This window comes from Arvicanthis niloticus, chromosome 9, assembly GCF_011762505.2.
Source record: "Arvicanthis niloticus isolate mArvNil1 chromosome 9, mArvNil1.pat.X, whole genome shotgun sequence".
NCBI classification, from domain to species: Eukaryota; Metazoa; Chordata; class Mammalia; order Rodentia; family Muridae; genus Arvicanthis; species Arvicanthis niloticus.
In genome coordinates, this window is record NC_047666.1 from 79,938,888 (window position 1) to 79,965,022 (window position 26,135).

At 43.6% G+C, this 26,135-nt stretch overlaps 1 protein-coding gene and 1 long non-coding RNA gene across 24 annotated transcripts in view; one reads left to right on the forward strand and one right to left on the reverse strand.

Moving 5' to 3' along the window:
• The first annotated feature begins 921 nt into the window (after positions 1–921).
• LOC117715385 (uncharacterized) lies at positions 922–5,365 on the forward strand. Its single transcript, XR_013112723.1, has 2 exons — positions 922–1,112; positions 4,624–5,365. It is a non-coding gene; the product is annotated as an uncharacterized LOC117715385 (long non-coding RNA).
• A 14,458-nt stretch (positions 5,366–19,823) lies between these two features.
• C2cd5 (C2 calcium dependent domain containing 5) overlaps positions 19,824–26,135 on the reverse strand; it is an 83,180-nt gene continuing 76,868 nt past the window's right edge. For 20 of the 23 annotated variants that reach the window (XM_034511412.2, XM_034511411.2, XM_076940804.1 and 17 more), the window contains 3 exons: positions 24,872–25,062; positions 22,197–22,343; positions 20,717–20,999 (listed from right to left, as the gene is read on the reverse strand). In XM_034511412.2, the coding sequence (XP_034367303.1) occupies positions 20,871–20,999; positions 22,197–22,343; positions 24,872–25,062 (467 nt within the window). In that variant the 3' untranslated portion in view covers positions 20,717–20,870. Of the gene's footprint in view, positions 21,000–22,196; positions 22,344–24,871; positions 25,063–26,135 lie in introns of all 23 variants that reach the window. The other 3 variants (XM_034511407.2, XM_076940808.1, XM_076940806.1) reach the window with 1 other exon arrangement.

The window sequence follows — 26,135 nt, forward strand, 5'->3', positions numbered from 1 at the left end:
GATCCATGCTTTGGGGCATGGTCTCTATGGAGCTGATCGGGAGAACCAGCCACCATGGTAACATCTCATGGGTGCCAGGGTCGGCACTTCTAACTAGCCAGAGCCGCCATCAGAGCGGGAACATGGCAGCCCCAGGAACAAGCCAGACCGTGAGAGATTTCTAAATTCTTCCCATTTCAGTTCTGCTTCAAAGGTACCCTTCCTGCCTTTGCAGAACCAGGTTCCAGTTCCAGCACCACAGGGCAGCTCACAACCGCCTAGAACTCCGGCTCCAGGGGATCCATACCCTCCTCTGGCCTCTGTATACTCCCTCATGTGTATGGTACACATAAACTCACACCGGCAAATATTAGTACACATAAGATAAGCAAACCCTTTTAGAAAGAAGTTTCTGTTATTATAAATGTCACACCCCATTATGACAGTTTCCAGGACGTAACAGACAAATTAAGCGTCTTAACTGACTTTCAATTTTTCATTTACTTATTATATTGCTGATGGCAAAGCCCATGTCGTGGGGTGCATTGTGGGGGTCAGAGAAAAACATGAAGGAATCGATTCTCTTCTTCTATTATGTGGGGTCAGGGGATCAAACTCGGGATGTCGGGCTTAGCAGAAAGTGAATTTACTCCCTGAGCCAACTTGCCAGCAGAAGCCTTCATTTGAGCCGGAACTCAGCAGACTGAATGTGGTTGCTGTGCACGGTTCACAGAACCCCCACAAAGCAGAAAGCCCGTTAAGAACATACCCATTATAGTGCCAGGGGCCTGACATCGCAGGCACAGTTGGTCCTCTGTGTAGAAAATGGCACTCATGTGACAGTAATTGGTAGAAGTTATGCATTCAGTCCCCTACTGGGCTAATTGCTTTTGTTTTCAAGGTTATATTGTATACTTTCCCCTTTAAACACCCCCAGAAGGGCCAATGGGTACTGTGATCTCTCTCTGATACTGGAAAATGAAGCAAACAGCTGATCCTGCAGCCACGGCCGCTAACAGCATGGTCAAACGAGCCATAGCCTGTCATCAAGAGCTCAGAGGACACTGTCAGTTACGAGCCACGGGAAACGTCAAGTGTCCTGTCCATCAAGGCGACCGACTGCTTTACTTTTGGTAGGAGATAACAATTTTAAACATGTGAGCCTAGTAACTTAACTCTTGATGATTTACAGAAAGCTGTGTCTGATGGTGAATCTAGATTGTCAATTTGACGGGATTTAGAACCACCATGGAAAGAAATCCCCGGGCACATCTGTAAGGGATTATCTAGATTAAGCTAACTGAGGTGGGATGTCTTGAACAAACTAAATGTGGGCAGAGCCCTACACAGAGGAGAAGGCAAGCTAAGCGCAAGCATCGACCACTTTCTGCCTCCTGACAGGATGGCAGCCAGCCCTCTCCTGCTGTCTATGTGACTCCCCCCTCCGTAAGTAAAAGCTTTCTCTCTTAAATTGCTTTTGTTGGACAAGTGTCTAATATGCTGTGTCTCTTAAGTTTTTCTGGGTCATTATTAAGCATTAAAATACTTCATCACAGTAGCTCACGGAGGAGAGACACTCTAACAATTTTGTTGGCTTGACCTTGATAATCAAACCATTCTACAGTTAGTTCTTTTCTGAAACGCTTGTTATAATAATATTCACAGAGCTTGACAGTTTCCTTGGGAGTAAAAATGAATACCTAGTGTATTAGAGTTTGTTTGTGTTTCCACCAGTGCTTCATTACTTGTGCTACCTTGGAAATCTCTGCCACTTTATGAGATTGCTAACTGATGGAGTTCTCGGTGTATAGCTCTTTGAGTATTAAAGCCAAATGCCAAGATAGTTGAATTCTGGCCAGAATTTTTTGTTTGTTTGTTTGTTTGTTTGTTTGTTTGAGACAGGGCTTTTCTGTGTAGCCCTGGCTGTCCTGGAACTCACTCTGTAGACCAGGCTAGCCTCAAACTCAGAAATCTGCCTGCTTCTGCCTCCTGAGTGCTGGGATTAAAGATGTGCGCCACCACTGCCCGGCCAGCCACAAGATTTTAAGAGAAAAATTACTTCACGATTCTCCAAATCTAGCATTCATCAGCTCTAAAGACAAAACAAAGCCTAAAGGCGCAGTTGGAGGAGGAAGGACCCCTGCCAGTTTTTTGGATACTTTTTGGGCCCTTTTCCTATCAACAAACCTTACCTATCAAAAAACTCATCTGGAGTGAGTGGTAAGTCTATCCACCTGGGCCGGGTCAGCAAGATGGCTCAGTGGTAAAGGCACTGGCTGCCAAGTCTGATGACCAGAGTTTCATCCCCAGCAACCAGTGGTGGGGGGAGAGAACTGACTCCTGCAGGATATCCTCTTACCTTCACTTGTGTGCCGATCTCATCATCAGCTTGACTGGATTTAGAATCGTCCAGATCTACCTCTCTAAGAGCAACTCCAGAGACGTTTACGCGCAGTGGGGAAGACCCATACCCTATGGGTCATGGATGGGAAAAAAAGAGGAAAAAGAGGAGAGTGCCCTAAGCATTGCATTTCCCTCTCTCTCCCTCTCCCTGTCCCCCTCCCCCTCTCCCCCTCCTCCTCTCCTTCCCTCTCCCCTCCCTTTCCCTTTCCCCCTCTCCCCCTCCCCCTCTCCCTCTCCTTCCCCCAAGCACCTTGCCATGCCATGATGAATTGACTCCATCCTCAAACACAAGCCAAAATGAAGACTCCTTCTTCAAGCTGCTATTGTAGGGAACTTTGTTGCAGCAAGGAGAAGTGTAAAACGGTGGGAGATAAAGACAGAGAACTTTAAATGAGCAGCGCTAATAGAGTATCAGTATCGGCTTACGGATCTGCACCACCGGGGCTAGCAAGACGCCACATCAGGTGGAGCTCTTGCTTGGAAAACCTGACAGTCTGAGCTGTCCCAGAACCCACACCCACCACACAAACTTGTGTTTGGGGTTGTGGTACACACAGCAGACTGACCACACCTCAGTCAGACAGCAGGAAAGCAAGGAGAATGCTTACTAGCGTAGTAAGAATATTTTTATGGAAAATTATTTAATATTCATTTTATATCCATTTATTTAATATCCATGTTCTGCTACTTGAATTTCTGAACGAGGAATACACCACCGCTTTGTGGGTATGTAGGGAACATGACACAGAAAGCTGCCACACCGGGGCTGTGGAGGGCTATTGAAACACACACCAGTTCTGGATAACCTACACTGTAAGGTCTTCAATCCCGCGCAATCTCAGTCCCCAGAAGCAAAACAACAAAAGAAACCCTCGGGATATTTGGGAAGAAAAACAATGTCGTTCAAAAGAAAAGTTTGACCCCCTGAGACTGGAAAATGTATGCAGTAATCAGAAAGTTCTTTTCCTGATTTCCCACTTCCCAGTTCTGGTAACCACAACATCACACACAACAAGGCTCCGAGAGGTCAGTGTGCATATTTCCTCTGAAGAATTACAAACGCCACAGCCTCTCTGGTTTCAGGGTCTCTCAGCCCTCCTGTTTCCCTTTTACCAGACACTAGGCAGACACCTCCCTGCAGGCCCCTAGAGCGGAATAATTCATCATCTTAACTGTCTTTGGGTACGCAGTCATGTCTGGAACAAATCAGATTAATCTGAGAGGAGAATTTAAAGGTGTATTGCCACAAAAATAAAATAATAAGATATATTAAATTTAAATTATGTAGTATATAAATAAACATGTATTTATATTTTTATTTATTATATGTAAGTATAATATAGTATATATAAATGTTATATATTATATAAAATGATATATAAATAAATAAAATATCAAAATAATTAAATTAAAATTTAAAAAATAAAATGTTGAGTGGAAGGTGGTGTGAACCCATTACCCTGAAGCTTACACATCAGAAACGAGGAAGACCTTTGACCTTTCCACGATTAGCTGCTCATCACGTTCTTTTCCGGCAGGTAGATCACGTGAACTTGTCATGTTTATAACCAATTAGTTTCATTTAATTAAACTATTCCGACAGGAACAAAAGCTTAAGGAGTTGTTTGTTTATGATTACAATCAGCACTTCAGGGAAACTGGGGTGACCAGTTTTGCCTGCATGCTTAGGGGTGTGATTAAGCTTGAAGTTTATTGGTATCCTCAAGGGGTTGATTCCAGGCTCTTCTAAAGTGACCAAAATGTGTGGGTGCTCCATTCCTTTCTGTACAGTGTCATACTGTTGGTGTATAACTTTCCCTTCATCTTCACACATACTTAATCTCTAGGTCACTTACAAGACCTAATACACTGCAACTACTGGTCAGCGCAAGTCCTTCTTACTCTGTTTCTTCTGTAGGATTTAATTTTTATTTGATGTGTATGTATATCTGCATTTTGTTGGATCAGCAGATGTAGGATCTACTGACAGGGAGGTCTGATATGATCGTGGTTCTCTATGTGAGCTATGATCAATTTTTATTTCTCTTTAATAATACATGCCTTCTTTTCCTCCCAACCAAGCAGGGCCAACTTGTTAGCCTGACTCTACCTCTCCAGGCATTTTCTTTCCACAGACTTCTGTAGGTCACAGACTAACATCTCAATTTACACCATTCTTATACCCAAGCACATGTTTCTACTACATGTTCATAAAACTTTCTCTTCTGTATTTTTGTAAAGGTCTTTCTCAAGAAACGTGTGAGTGACGTCATGAGTACACCTCACAGCACAGAGACCTTCCTGTACTGAAGAGGCCAGAGGCAGAAAGCATGGAAACTGACATCAGAGAAGGAGGCGGGACAAGGAGGGAGGGAGGATGGGAACTGACATCAGAGAGGAAGGCGGGACAAGTCACGTGGACTCTCGGAGGATTTTGCTCCATTCTATGTGCTGTGTTAAGACAGCATGGCAGGCGGGTGGGTTCAGTAACGGGGTATTGGCTGGTGAGTCTGTGGAGCAGATCTCTATCTGCTTGTGGCCAGTCTTAAGCCTTTTGTTCCAAATTTGATATTTCAAGATTTCTCAGTGTCTTTGATGTTTAACCTGCAAGCTAATTTTGGAAAAGCCTTTCCTAAAAACTATAATGAAAGGACTTTTTGTTTGTTCATGAGACAGTCTATGCAGTCTAGTCTTCCTCAAACTGAAGATCCTTCTGGTTCCAGCTTTGTGGTGTTGATACCAGCATGAGACCTGAGGACAACCTTCCTGCTCTGGGTGACCCTCTACACAGAGAATTTCACACATTATTCCTTGGGCAGCTTTCATGTGTGGACTGCAGTGCGTTGTCTTAATCCTGCCAACAGTACCCGGGAAATGAGAAGCAATGGTGGCATTTATCAGAGTCTTAACTGAGGATATCTCCGTGTACCTATTTCAATCCGGCATCTCTTCAAATCACAGTTGATAAACACTTTCATTTTAATAGTTGATGCCATCAATCCATCCCTCACCCGTTTCTCATTTTACTTGCCAATCATCTAGTAACGAGTTATGTCAAAAATCTGTATTCCATAGGTTTTTTTTTTTTTTAAACTGATTACCAAAATGTTCAGTGCTGCTGGAGATACAGCCCGTTGCCAGGATGCTTACCGACGAGGGAGGGAGGGAGGCCCTGAGCTCAGTCTCCAGGGCTGCAAACATAACAGTGCTGTTCAGTGGCTTTTTATTTAAAAACGATGACCGTCATACACATGAGGGACGTAGCTCGATGCAATGTACTTATCTAGCGTGTGCAAGACCCTGGACTTAATCCTCAGATGTGTGGAAAAACTTAATTAAGGAGAAATAATTCCAACACTTAGGAAATACAGGTAGATAGGATCAAGAAGGCCAGCCTGGGCTTTATAAGATCCTGTCTCAAAACAAAAAACAAAAATCAAACAACAACAACAAAAACCAAACCAAAAAAAAAAAAAAAAAAAAACCCAGACAGGATATAGCTCAGAGCACCCGATTAGCAGGCACCAAGGTCTGCGTTCCACCCCTGGCACTCCATGAATAAATAAGGTAAACTGCTGACCAGGAGCAAAAGATGGCGTGTAATGCCCGTTATAAGTTATGATACTCCTGGCTCAGACTATGACAGGTCGTTAGTCTCCCGTGATCTAGGCTTATGGAAGGGTAATTCGTAGTGAGTAATATCTCTAGAAGAGGTTGGCTATTAGTGAGAACCTCTGGGGCTTTGCAGTTTGAAGGGAGAAAATACATTCTGTGAGTAATTGCATGCCATTTTCAGCAGCTGCCGAAATACTAGTAACTAAATATCTTTAATAATAATATTAGCAAAAATTTGGCAGGGTACTTAGCCCTCTTTAGTACATGTAATAAACTCCAAACTGCTAGGCTAGGATAAGATTCAGTCTTTAAATATCAGGATCAACTTCCTCCTAATGCATCTTCAGGTCTGACCTAGAAGTGTAAATTCAGAGTATGCCAGGAAGAGAAGATTTCCAGGCCAGTGCGGTTTCTCAACACTGCATGCTGGGAGACAGCTTCTGTCCCTGTTGTGTAGCCAAAACAGAAGATGTCCTGAGGTGACAAAGTCCAACAAATGATCTCTTCCAAGTTAACCCCAAACCAAGCAAGCCATGCCAAGCATTCTGCCGATGTAAATAAACATCTACACCCAGTTTTCCACCAAGGCTCTGGTACATAAGCCAAGGAAAGAAACAGACAGGAAGGAATTAATTACAATAAATCAAGAAAACACGGAAACAAAGTAGAAACACAGCAATTGTCCTTTTTCCTTCATAGTCCTTTCACCCAGATATAAGAAACCTCTGTCTCTGGGCAGAGGACCTTCTGGAACCTTCTTCCTCAGCTCTGCTCTGACTCCAAGTGTTTCTACCTTGGTAGAGTTCAGATGTCACCCTGCTCCACTTCCTGGATTGAGACCATGTGAAGATGCATTTTATTGCTGTCTGTAAACCTCTTATTATTTGATTGGCAATGCTCTGAACAGTGTGTCCTCAACAACTACAGTCGGGAACAGAGAAAGCGGGCAGTGAAAGATGTAGAACCTCAGCATCCTGTCTCCTCAGCTGAGTTACTATACCACCCCTCAAGGAAACAGGGTAGAGGGAGACCACCACAGCATACAACAACAAAGCACAATTCTTGTGTGACCTGGGGAATTGAACCCTAAAAGACCAGATTGGCCAGAATATTTTTAAATAGTTATTAAAAATTCTGTTACTATACATTTTAAAGCTGTCGCCACTGACAAAGCATTTTTTCCTTATGCAGACAGAGGTAGGTAAATTTAGCAAGCTTCTAAGTCATTTTCATCTTTGTCCTCCTTGGGGTTTCTTACTGGGGGCTTGCTTACTGTTTCAGAGGGTGAGTCCATGACATCATGGTAGGGAACATGGCAGCAGGCATGCAGTAGAGCAATGGCTGATGGCTTCTATGCTGAGACAACAATCACAGGGTGGAGAGAGACACCCTGGGAACAGAACCTCAAAGTCCACCCCCAGTGACACCTCCTCCAACAAGGCCACACATCCTAATCCTTCACAAACAGTTCCACCAACTGGGGCCAGGAATTCAAACATATAAGCCTATGGGGGCCATTCTCATTCAAATACCACAAATCTCAGAAAAAGCCAAGCTCAAGACCAGGGATGACTTTCTTAAGGATGCAAAGATTTGACAACATTCAATTAAGTTTTCAAACCTTACTTATTTGGTGCCTAGGCCATTGCATTTTTGCAATTTCAAAATATACAATTTTCTTACTTTGACATGTCTGAAATGAGTGAGTCTCCCTGGCTGCCATCCACCAGGCCTCCCGCTTAGATGCTGGAGGAATAGAGATCCCAGCTAGGGAAGAATCTCATGGAAAGGAGTGAGACTTCACCGACAGTTTTGTTTTGTTTCTGAGACAAGGCCTCACTATCCTGGTCCTGGAATTCACTGTGTGGGTCAGTCTTGTCCAGAGTTTAGGCAACCCTCCAGACTGCCTCCAAAGCTCTGGGGTAACAGGTGTGTGTTATACTCTATTGCATAGTCAACACCAATGCATAGAACATGGCATATAATGTCAAGTATTTGGTCATGTACTTAGAGAAATAACTAATGTCTTCTCATAGATGGGTGAAGTTTTAGATACACCTGACTTGTGTTGCAATGAAACACACAGTGAGAGTCAACTATAAACATCCATACAGATACTAAAATATACAGACAAATAAACAGAAACTTGTGATATTTAATATCAACCTTTCTACTCTTCAAAAAGTTTGCCAATGCTATAAATAGATAAAAACCAATGTTAACATCAAAGGTTACATCAATTTAGGATTTAGGTTTGGTGTTCAGCACTGTAGACCCAGGTCCTCTGCCAGAGCAGTAAACATGCGTGCTTAACCACTGAGCCACTGCTCCAACCTCGCATCATAGTTGTAAATGGCAACAAGCTATTAAAGATACATAAACATTAGGAGAATTAACTCTTTATACAAAAATTCAGAGAACAGCTTTATGCCTAAAGGTGTTTCTATATTGTAAGCAATATCACAGTTTTTAGATGCACTTTAGATTTGTTTTGTATATATGGGTATTTTGCCTTCTTCAGACACACTAAAAGAGGGCATCTGATCCCATTACAGATGGTTGTGAGCCTCCATGTGGTTGCTGGGAATTGAACTCAGGACCTCTGGAAGAGCAGTCAGTGCTCTTAACTGCTGAGTTAGTTTGTAGAAGGAAGCATGTATGTTTGAAAGTGACATCAAATTAAGTGGTAGACAAAGTGATGAATCAGAGAAAGATTTGACAGAAAAGGATATGACCAACTCTCACAAAAAGAGAGAGGAAAGGGAAGCTACTTAAGGGAGCAGTGCAGAGAGAGAGACAGAGAGAGGAGAGAGAGAGAGAGAGAGAGAGAGAGAGAGAGAGAGAGAGAGAGAGAGAGCGGCAGTTTTACTGAAACAGTAGTACAGAGGCAGGTTGAAGAGAGAACAAGCTAGACACAGGTGAAGACAGAATGAGCCAGGAACGAGAAGAAACCAGAAGATCAGAACAGATTGCCATTGCCAGAGTTAGTTTGAGGCCAAGCAGAGCAATTCAGTAAGAAACTGAGAGAAGCCAGATTGAATTAGTCAGCTTGAAGAGGAGTTTGAGCCAGAACAACTGAGTTGAACCAGACAACCAGAGCTTAGAACTAGAAAGGGGTGAGCTTATTCAGCAGCAAGTCTCAGAGGCTGAAAATATTCTAGGCCTAGATAAAATTGTACAGAGGCTAGAAGCTTCCAGGTCTAGGCCTAGGTTACCAGACAGAGGCACTAAGCCTTCAGAGAAGACAATTATCGGGCAAATAAAAGTTACTTTTACAGAATCCCTGACCTGGAGTTAGACACGTTGTGAACCACCAACCACCATGTCAGTCCTAGGAACTGAACCCACATCTTCTGCAGGAGCAACAAGGGTTCTTAATTACTGAGCCACCTCTCCAGCTCCTTACTTTTACTCTCTCTCTCTCTCTCTCTCTCTCTCTCTCTCTCTCTCTCTCTCTCTCTGTGTGTATATGTGTGTGTGTGTGTGTGTGTGTGTGTGTGTGTGTGTGTGTGTGTGTAGCTGTATGTGAATAAAAGGACTTGAGTTTGGGAGTCCTCAGAGGCCAGAGATGTTAGGTTCCCCTGAAGTTGGAGTAACAGATGGTTGTGAGCCACCACTGTGGGTGTTGGCAACCAAACTAAGGTATTCTGGAAGAGAAGCAAGCACACTTAACCACTGAGCCATCTTCCCAGCTCCAATAATAGCATTTTAATTTCAAAAACTAAGTTTTCTTCTGTTTTATATGCAATAAGATTGGCCACACCAATACTGTGCACCAGGGGCTGTGCTGTTCCTTGCAGACCCCGTGTTAATGCCCCAAGATTAGCTGAAACGATGCAGGATACCACTTACAAACAGATGATTCTTAGACTAATCCAAAAACCTGAGCAATAAAGGGGTGCCTTCATTTATCCCATTGTCAAAAAGCACTGGACTCTTGGGGGCCAGTGCTTAGAGATGGCTTCAATGCACGCCTTTGAATGAGATGTGAATAAATACAAGAGGCTTTCTGGAAAATGCCATGAGGAAGCAAATGGCAATCGATGTATCCAGCCCACTTGCTCTCACCTCCTTCCACCCATTATAAATTGATGCTTCGGCTCCTGTTTCCATCAGTGGAGCCACTCCAATACACGAGGTTGTTTGTGCCCATGCAGAGCCTTCATGAACTGATAAGCATTTCCAGAGTCTGTACTGGGAATCCATTCTGCCTGAGTGCTTTACTTTAAAGGGGAGGATCAGGGTGCTGGCCAATTTAAATTTTGAGGAGGCCCATCAGACATAAGTGCAACAAGAGACATATATTTTCCTCAATTTTCACATGTAAGGAATCTTTACATGTAAAATGCCATCTTTACGTAAACTGGTTTATCTACAAAAGCTCAACAAATACCATCGAAGTCAGGGGGCAACGATTGAGCCGGTTGTGTGTTAGAGAAACACACATGGCTTCAGGTCCTGTAGGTACTGTGTGACCATCTTCTGCCCTGTGGTTAAAGTCCATCCTGTTTTCTTGGTCTGCCTTCTCTCAGATTCTCTGAAAGCCTCTCAGGGAGAAGGACATCCTCTGGTGTCTTAGGTAGTACAGACAGGTTCCTCTAAACACCAGAGGTGCTGGGCATCCACACGCCATGCCTCAGCTGTCATCTTGTCCAGGGAGCACTCTCTGTCAATGAGACATGGCTGCACAGAGTATCAACTTTTCCAAGTGACCATTTCCACGTGAATTTATTTCAAAAGCCATGAAGATAAAAAGCACTATGTTGATATACAAGAGACAAGTCTACTTTGCAGTTTTTACTCATAGATATAATTAAATTCCTCAGGTAAGAGTCTATGAAATACAAGACAACTGTTTGAGAAGGAAAATATTAACTGACTTTAACAAAGATTCAAGGAATGGGTGTAGATTTAAGTCCATATTTCAGAAGTGTTTTTCAATTCATATTAACTGTCTTATAGTACTCAACTGGTTGTCCAGAAATTATAATTTTATAATTAAAATATCACTTTAAGTTATATGTGTCTTTTTTACTTTGAGACCCAAATACATTGGGATTTGGGAAACAGATTCTTTTTCTAATGTTCAAATGAGAAAACTGACTTTTAACTGGTGTTTTTCAAAAGCCTTCTGCAATTAATGGAAGAACTTGCATTAAAGTTCTGGTCACAGTAATGCAGCTACTATTATGACCCCAAAGACTATAAAGTTCCCTCACACACTCAAAGACTCACACACTCATATACACTCACACATAGTCACTCATATACTCACACACTCACTCACACATACTCACACTCACATACTTATACACTCACACTTGCTCACACTCACATAGTCACACATACATACACACACATGCACACACTAACTCACACACACACTCATATACTTATACATACATACACTCACACTCATACTCACACACTCACACACATACACTCAAACACTAACACATACTCTCTCACACTCACACACTCATATACTTACACATACACACATACTCACACACTCACACACATTCATACACTCATATACTCACACACACACATATACATACACTCACTCACCCACACTCACATGCTCACACACTCACTCACAGTCATACTTACACTCACTCACACATTCACATACTTACACATTTATCCACCCACTCGTACACCCACTCATACTCACATACACTCTCACCCACCCACTCAGACACACACTCATTCCTGGGTGTCTCGAGTCACTTTGTGTTGCTGTAAGAACAGACTCAACAAAAGCAACACAAGGGAGAAACTGTCCTGGCTTGTAGCTCTAGAGGGTCAGGCTCCATCCTGACAAGGTAGGCCTGAGGCAGGAATGTGGGGTGGCTAGTCATAGTGTGTTCAACAGTTACAAGGCAGAGAAAATAGGAAGTGGGCCAGGCTATAATATCTCAAGGCCCGCCCTCAGTGACCCACTTCCTCCAATGAGATTCCGCCTCTTAAAGGCTCCCGGATCTTCCTAAACAGTGCCTCCCACTGGGGACACATGAGCTCGGGGATACATTTCACCTCCGAACCACAGCAAAGGTGTCTAGTATTCTGTGAGAAACCATGGTATAGTTTTCTGGGAAAAGTACTGTGAACCCAGACATATACAATGAACTCAGCCACATCCGAGATGAAGGTGGGAGAAAGATTTTCAACACAGTCTTTTAGGTGTACATAGTCCTATTTAGTTACAAACTTCTCATAAACGTATATGAGATAAAGATAAAAATGACACCAAGAGAAAGAAATGGCAGCTTAAGACGTAATACCAAGCCAGCATCCGAAGAGCACATCAGAATAGATAAGAGTGGTTACCAAGTAGTATTTATAAAGTAAAAGCAATCACAACTTACAAATATGTTAGAATTATACATCACAGGTAATACCATTAAATCCTTGCTCTTTGGGGAGGACAGAGAAACTCTTAGCTTAAATACTTTGGGAAGTTAAACCATTGCCAGTAAATGGGAAGAACAGGATGTGACTCGCTTGCTAGCGTGCGTGTCCAGCAGGCACAAAGCCCTGACTTCATCCTCACCGCCGCAGACAGTGGGTAGAGCTAGGCTGTGGTTGTGCATGCCTTAATCCCAGTACTCAGGAGGCAGAGGCTCCGAGTTCAAAGCTCACCTGGACTATACAGGAAGTTCCAGACCAGCCAGAGCACGCTGAGACTCTGTCTCGCAGGAAAATAAAGGAAGCAGAGTTAGCAGCACCCACCTGTAAGCTTCGTGTTTAGAGGTAGGTGCGGGAAGCTAGGGATTCAAGTCAGCCAGCCTAGGCTACGCGAGACCATTTAGAAAAACAAACTAATTGAAGGAAGGAAGGAAGGAAGGAAGGAAGGAAGGAAGGAGGGAGGGAGGGAGGGAGGGAGGGAGGGAGGGAGAGAGAGAGAGAGAGAGAGAGAGAGAGAGAGAGAGAGAGAGAGAAAAGCTATGTAGTCTGTTTTGTGTTGCCAACAACTCCCGAGCCTGAGGTCTGCCCTAGAGTGTGACTGACAAGCCCAGTGTCACTCAATTGAAGAAAACTGATTTCCTCTTTCCCCGGAAGTCACCAACTGCAAATAGCTCCTTGGCGAGGGGTGCAAGCTGGTGCCCACTCCTCTCTGCCAGCAACACAGCCCTCTGCTGCAGCTCGGACCACAATGGCCTCCAGGACACAGGACACAGACATCAATATGGTCCCCTGCGGCAGCATGACCCAAGCACAATTCGAGGATTTCAACGAAGTCTCCAACAGTAGCAGTGACCACGGCAGCAGCACCACCACGGACACCCTCACGGCCTTTGGGTGGCAGCACAGGTCTTGAACATCAACATGGATTTGGATGGCTGAACAGTCCGCTCCCATGAACATGGCGCCTGGGTAGCAGCAGGGACATCAACATGGCTTCAGGCTGCGGCACAGACCCCGGACATCCGAATGGCCTGGATACTAAGGGGTCAGTGCCCTCCTAACTTGTCTGTAGACGCAATACAATCTTAATCTAAGCCCCTCCCACACTCTCTACTAAAATGGATTCATGTTGTTGGATTCTAGAATCCACCCAGATTCTCTCCATTTTAAGGGTCTTAACCTTGATCACACCCATAAAGTCTTTGTCATTTAATGCAGTTCAAGGTGAAGTAGCCAGGTTTTTTGTTTGTTTGTTTGTGTTTTTTGTTTTGGGTTTTTTTTGAAGTTCTTTGTTTTGGGCCTACCAAGAACACATTGAGGGTTTTTAACATTTAACATACCTTTTAGTCTTTACTTTAATGTAGTGAATAAATACCTGTTTAAGATGACATGTGCAGACCTAATAAAGAGATCATTTTATATATATATATAAAGAGATCATATATATATATATATATATTGCTAACTGACATTTAGTTATATATATTGTATTAATATATAATGCATTAATATATAATATATGTATGTATGTATGTATGTATGTATGTATAATTTCTTTGTATAGTTGTGGTCTCTCTGTAGACCAGACCAGCTTTGAACTCACAGAAATCTGCCTGCCTCTGCCTCCTTGGTGTTGGGATTAAAGGTGTGCAGCACTACTGCCTGGTCAGCTTTATATTTTAAAATTCATTTTTAAATGTAGGTTTGGTTGGAAAGGATGTGGTGAGGAAAGCCTTGTATATTGTTGGTAGAAATGTAAATTAATTCAGCCATTACAGGAAACAGTTTTTTCAAAAAATTAAAAATAGTAACTACCATATGATCCAGCAATTCTTGGGAATATGTCCACTTTTGCCAACCTATGCTGATTTACCTGAGAGACTTGGCATTTGAAGACTTTGAAAGAATGGGGTGAGCTACAGTCTAACGCTGTAGACAGTTTTACTTCAGGTTCAGTGTATTTTTATACATGAGTGTAAGAAAGCAGAGCAATGAGCTGAGGCAGGATTCTTGAGCTCCTAAATCACATAACTAAATGTCAGTAAGCACAGACTAAGCATTAACAGAGCAGCCTTTCCCAGAACTTTCTCAGGACAGACCAATTTAAACACAGTTGCCTGGCACGCGCTGTAGGTTATATCTGGGCAAGCACAAAAGCAAGGCAGAAGGCCACAGGTAGATTCCAGATTCGGGGCACACTGAGGTCAGCACTCAGCATATCCTGTCACTAGATTGGGCTCTATAGCTGTGTTCCGACATCCAACAAGAATAAACATGTTGCCAAGTGATGGTGGTACACACCTTTAATCCACTTGGAAGGCAGGTGAATTTCTGAGTTGGAGGCCAGCCTTGTTTACAGAATGAGTTCCAGGATTGTAAATAAATAAATAAATCTGTTTTTTTTTCTTTCAGTCACTGTTCCCAGAATTAAAACTGTGAGACTAAATATTAATAAATTCATAGGCTTTGGCTCATCCCCTGACTAGTTTGTAACTATTGATTCAATTTAAACGATTCTATGTGTACCCCTTGGTTAGTTATCTCTCTTCAGGCCAAGTCTGCTCCTTTCTTCACATTGATGTAATTCAGGACTTGAGTTCAATCCCCAAAAACCACATTAAAAAGGTTGGACACAGAGGCATATACCTATAATCCCAGCATTAGGAATGGGGAGACAGCAGGATCCCTACGGAAGACTTCCTGGCTAGTCAGTCAAATGGGTAAGCCCCAGAGCTAATGAGAAACATCTCATTACAGCAACCAGAGAAGAGTGCCTGAGGCCAACCTTCCCCGTGTGGGCATCTGGAATGTTTCAAGGTGACGTTCGTTCAAGATAGCAGTATGTTCAAGATACCAATAATGGAAGCTGAGTCAGAGGCGCCTTAACTAGAACATCTAAAAAGAAAAAAAAGAGGGTCACTGGTCTATAATTTAATAGAAAGTCTAGAAATGGCACGAGTTAAGACAGAGCCAGAGAAAGACCAAAAAAAAAAAAAAAAAAAAATGGGAACATTTATCACATACACAGCAAATTATATACATACCATCAAGAAAAAAAAATAAATGTCACCAAACGTAAACTTCCCTTTTTCACAGAAACTGCAAACTCGATTAAAAGACCCCTCTATTCCTGCTCACTGGAATACAGCATCTACATCTTGACAGAATTAGATGTTCATTTCCAAACAGAAGAATCCACTTCCATGGAAGGGGATGTTCACTGACTGTCAAAGAACAGCAGAAAACTTGTTTGACTAAGCACTTAAAGAATATGCAGAAAATTCTGGGTTCAGCTCCCAGTACCACCCTAAACCCTGCTCGGTGATAGAATTTTTTAACAACTCTATTTACCAATTGTGTGTATAAGGTCTGCAAGATGGTTGAGCAGATACTTGCCGTGAAAATCTGATGGCCCAAGGTCAGTCCTCAGTGCCTACGTAAAAGTGGAAAGAGAACTGACTCCTGACACTGTCCTCTGACCTCCACATTCGTGCTATGGTACAGGCTCATAGGCATCATACATACAGGATAATGATAAATAAAACATTAAAGTGTTTTAAATGTACATATAATCATATGTTGTATTTATGAAATGTTTATGTATGTGTATGTAAAATAATTTTTTTGTCAAAAAAAAAAAAAAAGCAGTACTACGATCCAACTCATGTGCTCCTGGCATGTGGAAGTCGGGAGTAGCAGGAGATAAACACCAGATGGCCATGAGTTACAGAAGGCCTGAGGTGGAGGTGGTGGGGCACAGCAGGTTAGCAAATCTAACAAACTACTGTTATTGAAACTTCACACTTTAGCGTTGGAACAGTCATGAGGATGAAGGAGATACCAGGAATGCCATGAACATGGTCTTGGTATTTCAAGAGCAAATCCTGGCATATGCCCACTTCACTTGACCCACACATGCTCATTAGAAGCAAAGACAGAAGACAGAGTAGCCTTTCTGGAAGGGGCCAGTTTTAGTAGGGACCAAGTGTGTTGAAGTGTTCTGAATGGAAATGTATGTGGAGCTGATGTACTGGGACACGGGTAGTTAAGGAATTTCTCTGGCTTGAACCAGAGTAGTCTGTTGAGTGACAAACTGTCCATATAAAGTGGAGCTGCCGTCAAGCTCATTCTTTTATGCATTAGCAGACATGTATGTTCACAGACATGACACAAGAGGCACTCATTGGTGATGCCCATGTTGCTCTTTCTTTGCCTAGGAAGGGCTCCAGGATTCTAGGAAATCCCAAAGGGCTGTTGGGTACAAAAGCAGATGTAAAGAGACAACTGTGAACAAGGAGTGGGCTCTAGCTGTACACATCTGGAATCCCAGCAGGAGGCAGGAGGATCAGAAGTTTGAGGTCATGCCTTGCTAAGTAGCAAGCTATGGCCAGACTTGAACTATAAGGACCTTGTGTCAACACGCGGGAAGGCAGAGGGGATGTACCATAGGTGAAGCCTTCTGTGAGCATGAGGGCAGAAGTTGAGCTCTCCAGAACATGCACACATGTGAGTGAGCACAGCCAGAATGTGACAGGCAGTGGCTGGGGCTAGGCTGGCCAGGCAGGCAGCTCTGGAGCCAGTGAGAGACGGCACTTCAATAAAAAAGATGGGGGGGGGGGGCAAGAGAGGTCACCAGCCAGGGACCTCAGACTTCAACACTCATGCACATGCACATAAACCTGCACGTGACCACGCCGAAAGTAAAATGATGAACATACACACAAACACAAAAAACCAGTGATTCCTGTGAGGCGGTGCTCCTGAAGAACTTGCTGCAGCTTTCTGGAAGCTTTGATCTCACAGCAGTTTTCTCTTGGGGAGGGGCTCCAGAAGGGTGGGGCACCCCTGAGCTGTAGACTACCCTTCAGGGGTTCCAGCCCACCTGTGCCTTGCCCCTGGAGCTATAGTGAGGCAGCTAGATGCCAAGTGACGGGGCCATCCTGCCAGTGAGGTAACTGTCAGGTATCCACGCTGTTTTGGCTACTGTACACCAGGATCTTTCCCTGGGGTGTGGCCACCCTCAGAGGGACCAGTTGCCACTGCAGGAGAGCACCACGAGCTCAGTGCATAGAAAACAAAACAAAACAAAAACAACAGAATGACACACCAACCCCCCCCCCCCAAAAAAAAAAAAAAAACAAACAAAACCCAGCCCATCTGCTATGTGTAGGACTGTAGGAAAAAGAATGAAGACAGGGGTCCAATGTATTGGACTCCCAGAGAACTTTCCACACCCTAAGAACATGTGGAAGACAAAGAAGAGGCAGAGTCCAAGGCGGTGAAACACAAGCTACAGCTGAAATCCTGAAGGTGCCTCGAGGGAATGGGGCGTCTCTAGCAAGGAAGCTTGGGCCTGGAGCAGCACAGACAGGCAGGGGGAGTCTTGGGGACATGAGAAGCTCTTGGCTCTGGAATAGTAGAAGATTTTTGCAGGGAGTAGCTAGAATTTCAGCATAATTAACAACCACTTGTTAATTACCCCTTCACAGCCAGGAGCCTAGTCACCATGAATCCTAACCCCTCCACCTCTTCCACCCCACCAACACACACATACACACACACACACACACACACACACACACACACACACACACACGTCTGTGTGCATACCTAGTGGCTACTGGTTTCAGCTTATCAGACTATAACTCCATCCAGGACATCTCTGGAGACACCTCTTGTATGGCTCCTACCCAGAGTAGCAAGGTTTCTTAGCAACTTTTTGAAATGTAACTCGTGAGTCTCCAAAAAGCTCTATGTGCTATGAAGACAAGAGCTTACTCTCAAAAGCCATCCACAGTGAGTCCCTCTGACATTTCCCTACTTTCTGGGGAGCACGGCCCTCCTACTCGGGTGTGACTTTCTTCTGAACAAATGCTTCTTTTTCTTAACCCTATTTAAAATGTTTTTAATGAAACCACTAAACCCTGCAGACTAAACTAGCTAGTACTTACTCTTTTTAGGGTCAAAGTTCTGAGCCCCTATTGGCCTGAGTCAGTCTCCACGGGCATTCCTCAGGCCAGAAGCTGAGAGCATGGAGCTGTCTCACTCCCTGCCCACTAAGAAGCCTAGGACTTTAGAGGGCTTTCCCAGCAGCGTTTAGCATCTGACAGAGTATCTGGGAGACACCGACCTAGTCAGTAAGGACATCTGAGTGATTAAGAAGGGTCTCGCCTGCAGAGAAGTTCTCGAAGGTTCTTCTGTACCTATGTCCAACAGCTCTTCCTTCACTGATCACCCAGGAAGCCCTGCCCATGTCCGGAGTTACCTCATTATGGGACAGATGAGAATGTGACACACTAGGCGGTCCTGTGAGGAGCTGAGGGAAAACGCATCAGTTAGGGTGCACTGGGAAGACAGCTTCTGTTACCTTAGAAATACCTACTGCAGCTCCCTCCCATCTGTCAAACCTGACAGGGAGTAGCCCAAACCTGTTGAGCCCAGCCGTGCCTGCACAGGAGCAGTTCTGCTGAAGTGAGAGGGCTGCACAATTATTAGTAGCCCCCCGCCCCCACACACACACCAGAAAGAGGCGGAGCTGCTCCTTCACATAGAAATGAAAGGCAATTTTCTCCATGGACTGTAGAAGAAAAGAAAAAGAAAAGGGAAGGAAAACAAAAATCAAGGCAAGGCAAAGGCGTCTGGCTTGTTTACCTATGTTAAGGATGGTGATACTGTTCTTACTAAGCATGTCCTCAATGCCCCGAGTGACATGGAAGATTCAAAACACAGAATCTGGACACAGAAGCATATTATGATTCATTTATACAAAATACCCAGAATGAGAAGTCACAGCAAGAGAAAGGTTAGTGTCAGCAAAGACCTGGGAAGGTCTGAGGCTGGAAAGTGGAACTGCTACTACACAGTGCTATTCTATGTGAGGAAAATGATCAGACAACACACAGTGGCAGCCTTGCAGCTCTATGCCACGGCGATCAGCATAAAAGGGGCAAAGTCATGGCATGGGAATTTCATTTGAGCAAGGCTGTGATAGGTCAGACAAGGGTTAGACCAAGCTGTTTATCAGCCGCCTGGCACGGCATGTCCACTTATGTTCCACAAATGCTCCAGTATGCAGGCACTGAACTGCAAGCCTAATGCATGGAAGAACTCACGTGTTTGCTCACAACCCACAACTATGCCCTGTGACTTAAGAGACATTCAATAGCAGGTGTTGAATACCTAACTGCCCAAGGACAGTAGGAGTGCCATAAGCACACAGAACACGCACATGAGCGCGCGACACACACACACACACACACACACACACACACACACACACACACACACTGGTGGCCAGGATCCACCAGGCGGCAGGTACTCAGCAGATGTTTCCAGACTTCAGGAATGGGTGAGTGTGATGAAAGACCATGACTCAGAAGGATGCACCACATCAAAGAGGCAAAGAATTACGAATATGCTGTTTATAAACTTTTTATTTAAAAAATAAAATTATAAACAAAATACAGAAAAATATTGACACCTGTGTAACAAGTAAGATGACTTTTCATCTTTAGGGTAATTTGTTGTTTTGAGAGAATAAAATCCTAAGTTTTATAAGGACATTTTATTGGGCAAAGGAGGAATTTGATATCATTAGTAGTGGGTACTTGGCATAGGTAAGACTTAATACATACATTCAACAGTTCACAGAATAGTCAAGTCTCCTTTCCATGTTCTGTACCAACAATGTACCTCACCAATCCCTAAGATTACTAAGAGTGCAATATAATATCACTAGAAAATAATCCTCTTCTTCCTAGGTCAACTGTATTTTCACTACTTAAAATACATTCTACAACAGTCTCTCCCCAGTTGAAGCCAAGCCTCTTCTAGACAATTAAATCTGAACAACAGCCAGTCATGAGGTGGCCCCTCCCTCCTTCATGTGGACAGCCAGTCGTGAGGCATTCCCACGCTCCGGGATGTGGACAGCTCCCAGAGAAGCTCCTTAGAGCAGTTCTGCAGACACATACTGTAGAATCTTCCTTTCAAAAGATGGTTGAAACCATTACCCATCCAGCTAACAAATTATTCATTTCAAGCAACAGATACTGAGAAATCCGCACAGTAATTATCTGAAAATACACAGTTTCCTCCATTTCCAAATCAACTCTGGACTCATTAGCAATTTGGATTCCTGCTTAGTTTTCAAAGTCATGGAAGCTACCTATCCTAGATTCTTGATAACCTTTCCATTTCACTTTTAATTATAATTTTATTAAAATCAACATAAATTACAAATAACTCCCATAACTGAAGGTACTAGAATCCACGGGGCAGGTCTGTGTAGATTGGACAAACAAAATGTCAAGATGAGAAATTCTCAAAGTCTCCAAGATGTGCAGGCAAACCAACCAGACGCATCCCCCTCCTCAGCACTCCACCCCCACGCTGGGCCTTCTGGTCTGAGAAGACGACAAATAATGGAGACACGTGAATTTCACTCAGTTGAGCTGCTGTCTTCAGGTTGTAACTTCTCCAGTACATGATGGCTGGCAGTTGGTAGCAGGCTGCTGAGATGATATGACTTCTAAGTCAGAGTCACGAACAAAAACCACCGCGTCCCCACTGACATTTATGAGACACTGTGCCTGTGGAAACAGAAGATAGAAGCTCAGATGCATACAGCCAAGGTGATGTAAGCCTGCTGTGAAGGCTTCTGGTAGAAAACCAAATCCGGCACTGCCAGCTGACCCTAGGGTAAAAACAACCTAGCAGAAGATAAGAAAAGAAATCCAGAAAGCCTAAGAATCCATAACTGATAATTGGGAGATGGTGAAAACTTATTACTAAGGCAGCAAAACCCATGTCTGGAGAAGAACGAGCTGTCAGTGTCCACAGAGCAGGGTATGCATTCCACAATCACCAGAAAATATGTACTCCCCTAGAGAAAAATCTTACACAGGACTTTTTACTACACCATGTTTATAAAGGAAAAATACTAAAAATAATATAAATACCATCTAGAATAAAGGGAAAATATAGAATATATGCCTGAAATACTAAACAAGTGAAAATTATATAAAATCCTGCCAATATAGCTATGCCAGGCAGGCTCCACGCTGGAGCAGGACGTGTGGCGTGGAGAGAGCAGGAGCAGGAGAGCGTCCCTGACACAAAGCAAAGCAGAGCTGAGTCATCTTAGGAAACACACACTTTCCACAACATCAGGCACTGAGACAGTACAACCGACAGAGGACAGGGCCTCCAGCTTCCAGAACGTCAGAGTTGCCCTATTCGTAATACTAATGTGTTCAGTAGCCTGACTCACAAGATACAATACTTCAAGATACCTTGTTACTTATGTAATTATTTAATTTTAGAAGAAACCTTTAAGGTTTCTGAGCTATGAGATGTTATTCTAAGGTGTAGTCTAACAAGACCTCTTCTACCCGTTTAGAGCAGTACTTCGGTAGAATGGAACAGCAGTCTACCCCTGGTACGTTCTAGACGCCTAGGTAAAACTCGGCATCTCAGCAAACAGAGGAAGGAGAGGAGTGCCTCAGAGAGGAGACACAGTTGTAGCCATATTTCAAAAGCTCACTAAGAAAGGAGCTCAGGGCAGAAATCCTAGAAATGCCTAATCAGGGTGACAACAGGTCACGTGGGGTGTGTAACAGCCCCTGAGCCGTGACAACCACGTGGTTAATACAAAGTCAGTAGAGCAAGTTGGAAACATCTCCACTCAAAGTTATAACGAGCCATTTCTGTGGAAAGGAAGGGAGGTGGATGGCCTGAGGGGCATTCTCAGACTTCCTCACAGTAGTGGGGCCGGCAGGGCGTCTCACCTGGTTCTTACTGGGATTCTCCATGAAGACACACTGCTTCATAATGTAGGAGACAACAGCGTTCCCTCCCAGCGCGGCGACGTGAGCTCGGACCATGGCAAACACTTCAGCAATAAAAGCGTGGAGAAAACCACTGACTCCGCCCTCCTGCAAACAATGTCCATGACCGTCATGTCACACACAGGGTAGGACACACACAAATGTCAAAGGACACAGTACACATTCTAAGCTGCCTTAATGCAAAGACGACCATTTACATTTTCCTCAGAGTGAGGTTTGTTTTCCATTAACAAGCACACTTTTAACAAACACATCTGAGTAAGGATTTTGAAGGACGTCCATGAAAGCTCAGATGACTGTAATCTGCCTGTATCACACACACTGTACGTTTTAGCTAGGCCTACACGTGTGCACTACCATCCATGCCGCACCTGTCTTCCACATTATATGCTAACAATCATTAACTGTTGCAGAAAGAAGCCTTGCACACATTGCTAAGAAATGGAAGGAATAACGTGGGGAACGACTTGTATTCAAAAACAAACAAAACAGAAATGAAAAGCCAGTCAATGGCTTAAATGCTTTTCAATGTAATTTTCCTATTAACTCTACTAGAGGATAAGGATGATCAAATGGAAATTTCTGAATTCAACTGAAGTTAAGAGAACTTGAAGTCTACTGTTAGAAGCAAGATTATTTTCTTAAGTACATCTTTGTAAGTTTATGTGCATGGGTGTCCTGTCTGTATTTATATCAGCACAGGCACCACATACATGTCTGGTGCCCAGAGGATAGAAGAAAGCACTGGATCCCCTGGAAATGGAGTTTCTGATGGTAGTGAGCCACCATGTAGGTGCTAGAAATTGAGCCTGGGTCCCCTGGAAGAGCAGCCAGTGCTCTAACTGCTGAGCCACCTCTCCAGCTCTAGCACAACTTTTCATGAATCTAAGCAGACCTCCCAGATAATGATCTTGTGAACTAACTCTGATGAAACTCTGGAATTATATCACCCATCTCAGCCACCACGCCACCTGCAGCTCTGTACACGCTGCCGCTGCCTTCTGCTTATCAAGTTGGAGACTGGAGCATGGTCTATGCAGAGGGAGTTCTAGGAGACATAACTGACTGACTGAGTGTAAGAAGGATCTCCCAGGCAACAACACATATGGATACTGTGCCTTAAGTTAATTGTGCAGGTCACTGCTGCGGTGCGATCAACCAGACAGCAACAGGACAGCAGTGAACACTTCAACAGCAGCGAAGAGTAAGAAAAAGAAAAGGCGGACGCAGTGTGGCCGACCGCTTGTGCACCAACACCACTGTTAAGGAGGCTGAGAAGACAGGATCACGTGTTGGAAAAATGGTTGAGCAACACAGCACCCCATCCTATGACAGCAACCCATCTCACAGCACAGCACCCCATCTCACAGCACAGCACCCCATCTCACAACACGGCACCCCATCTCACAGCACGGCACCCCATCTCACAGCACGGCACCCCATCTCACAACACGGCACCCCCATCTCACAGCACGGCACCCCATCTCACAACAGACTCAAATTTAACGGAGCACTATTAGGACAACTAGAGAGCAAGAACAGAAAAACCGGGCCTGATTTGAAACAAACCCATTCTATCAAACTTAAGTGGACTTCAATTCTCTATTTAGAGGTTCTGAGACTACATGGTCTATCCTCCAACATAGAGTACAAATAAAATAGATTGTCTTAGAAGCAAGTATCCACCTAATTAATTATTCTGTCAGACCTTATTCATGCATTTGCACAGAGACAGTTGTGCTTGCTCTATGCCAGGCAGGCTCCACTCTGGAGCAGGATGTGTGGCATGGAGAGAGCAGGAACAGGAGAGCTTCCCCGACAAAAGGAAAGCAGAGCTGAGTCATCTTAGGAAACACACACTTTCCACAACATCAGGCATTGAGACAGTACAACCAACAGAGGACAGGGCCTCCAGCTTCCAGAACGTCAGAGTTGCCCTATTCGTAATACTAATGTGTTCAGTAGCCCGACTCACAAGATACAATATGATTTCCTTTTTGCCTAGGTTAAATTCCCATGTTACAAATAGCACCAGAGAGTGGCCCTGATTTTGAAATTTAATCACAATCATATAAATTTATAAACACTGTAACAATTTCCCATGTACAGTAAAAACCAGGACAGTTCTTGTGCACTGTCGAGAGTGACAACAGGCAGTCTCATTCTTTTTCAAAGGGAAGAAACCATAAAGCTAAAACAAAGTTATCTCTAGACCTATACCTACTATAAAAATCTACTATTCCCACAAGTGGATCCTTACAAACGGCTATTCAAACATATCTCATAAAAGCACAAGCCTGCCTCCTTAGAGAATTCAGTGTGTCCTGACAGTGCAGCTTGAAATCCTGAGTCAAACACAGGGGAAGGTTATTTGTTGTACAATAAGGATCTACAATTCTACAAATAAAAGGGCTTAAATCAGAGACAACTCTTGTAAACGGATTACTGTATCAAATTTGGTAAGTATACAGAAATCTATGCAGATAGGTTACAAATAGGAAAGAAAACATGAGTGCCTGTGGCTACTTAGAGGACATTGAACTTAAAACTTGGTTCTAGTACTAATCCCCGCCACCCCCCCCAAAAAAAACCTTAAGGAAGTTTTGTGACGTTACCTCACGGAGAGAAGTAGTTTCTCTAATAAAAAACATGTTAATGATGCCAAGGTATTTTGTTATCTTTGCTCCAGGGATGAAAGAAAGAGGCGTCATCTTAACAACCCCAACTGTGGGACTTGCACAAGGTGGTGCAGAACGATTCCGGAAATTTCCATCACCCATGGGACTCGCTTTTTCAACAGTCACAGCTAAAATTGAAGAAAAATGAGGACACATTAAGAAGAGACACTGGAAACTGGATAATCCCCTAAGGCTTCCAAACAGAGGTGATAACATTCAGCTGTCTGTGAGGCTAAGCCATGTCATGAAAGAAAAGAAATTATCATGCATCACATGCAATTTAGAGAGAGAAACATGAGGAGGTGCTGGAATGGAATTCTTTGGGAAGGAAAATGGCATTCCTGCAAAGGAAAATGTTGATGCAGTGCAGCTAGCCACAAAATGATCAGTTACAGAGTGGAGACAGGAAAGCGTCAGAGCAGTAAGGAGCTGCTGTGGAAACCAATTACTGAAGAAAGTGTGGAAGTAGTGACATCTCAGTACAGTTCCACCTTTGTCGGAATACTCCATCACTGGAGGCTTGGAGGCAGCCTAGGCAACATGAGGTGTAATACATTCCTCTATTTGTTTCCCAAACTTTCTGATTAAACAGCCATGGAACTTAAACCTTAACAATCGATCTTGGCTGTCTAAGAGAGGTCTGGGGAAGTTAACAGTAGATAGTTCCCAGCAGTTATTAAGTCACTGCCGTCAGCCATAAACACACACCTGTGGTTCTAACCTCACAACCAGTCACATGGTCACACCATCCCTGTCACCTCAGGGGGAAACCAAGGTCACATACTTATTAATTTAGCACCTCTAGGACTAAAAAAAAAAAAAAATGATTCTGATGTATTTCCTACATTCTTTCTTTAAATTGTAGTTTTTTCCTTTTTAATATGAACTCAATCAAATATGATTTCCTCAAAATCTGCCATAACACAGGTTATAAAACATTTCTCTCTGGTTCAGTGGTAAGATACACTGTCTACTTTCTCTGTATACACTTGATCCCTGCCCCACAGAATTAGGACGCCGACAGCCTTGCCGTCAGCATCACTGGGTTCTAGAAGAGTGTCTCTTCAACAAGGAAGCTGGCTGAGTCCCCCTAGACTGGGATGTACTAGGCGTCTGTGTACGTCCATAAAAAGGAAACCTGAAAAGACAATGTGCAGCTAACAGTAAGCACCAAAGGCTCTGCAGGAAACTCCTCACACAT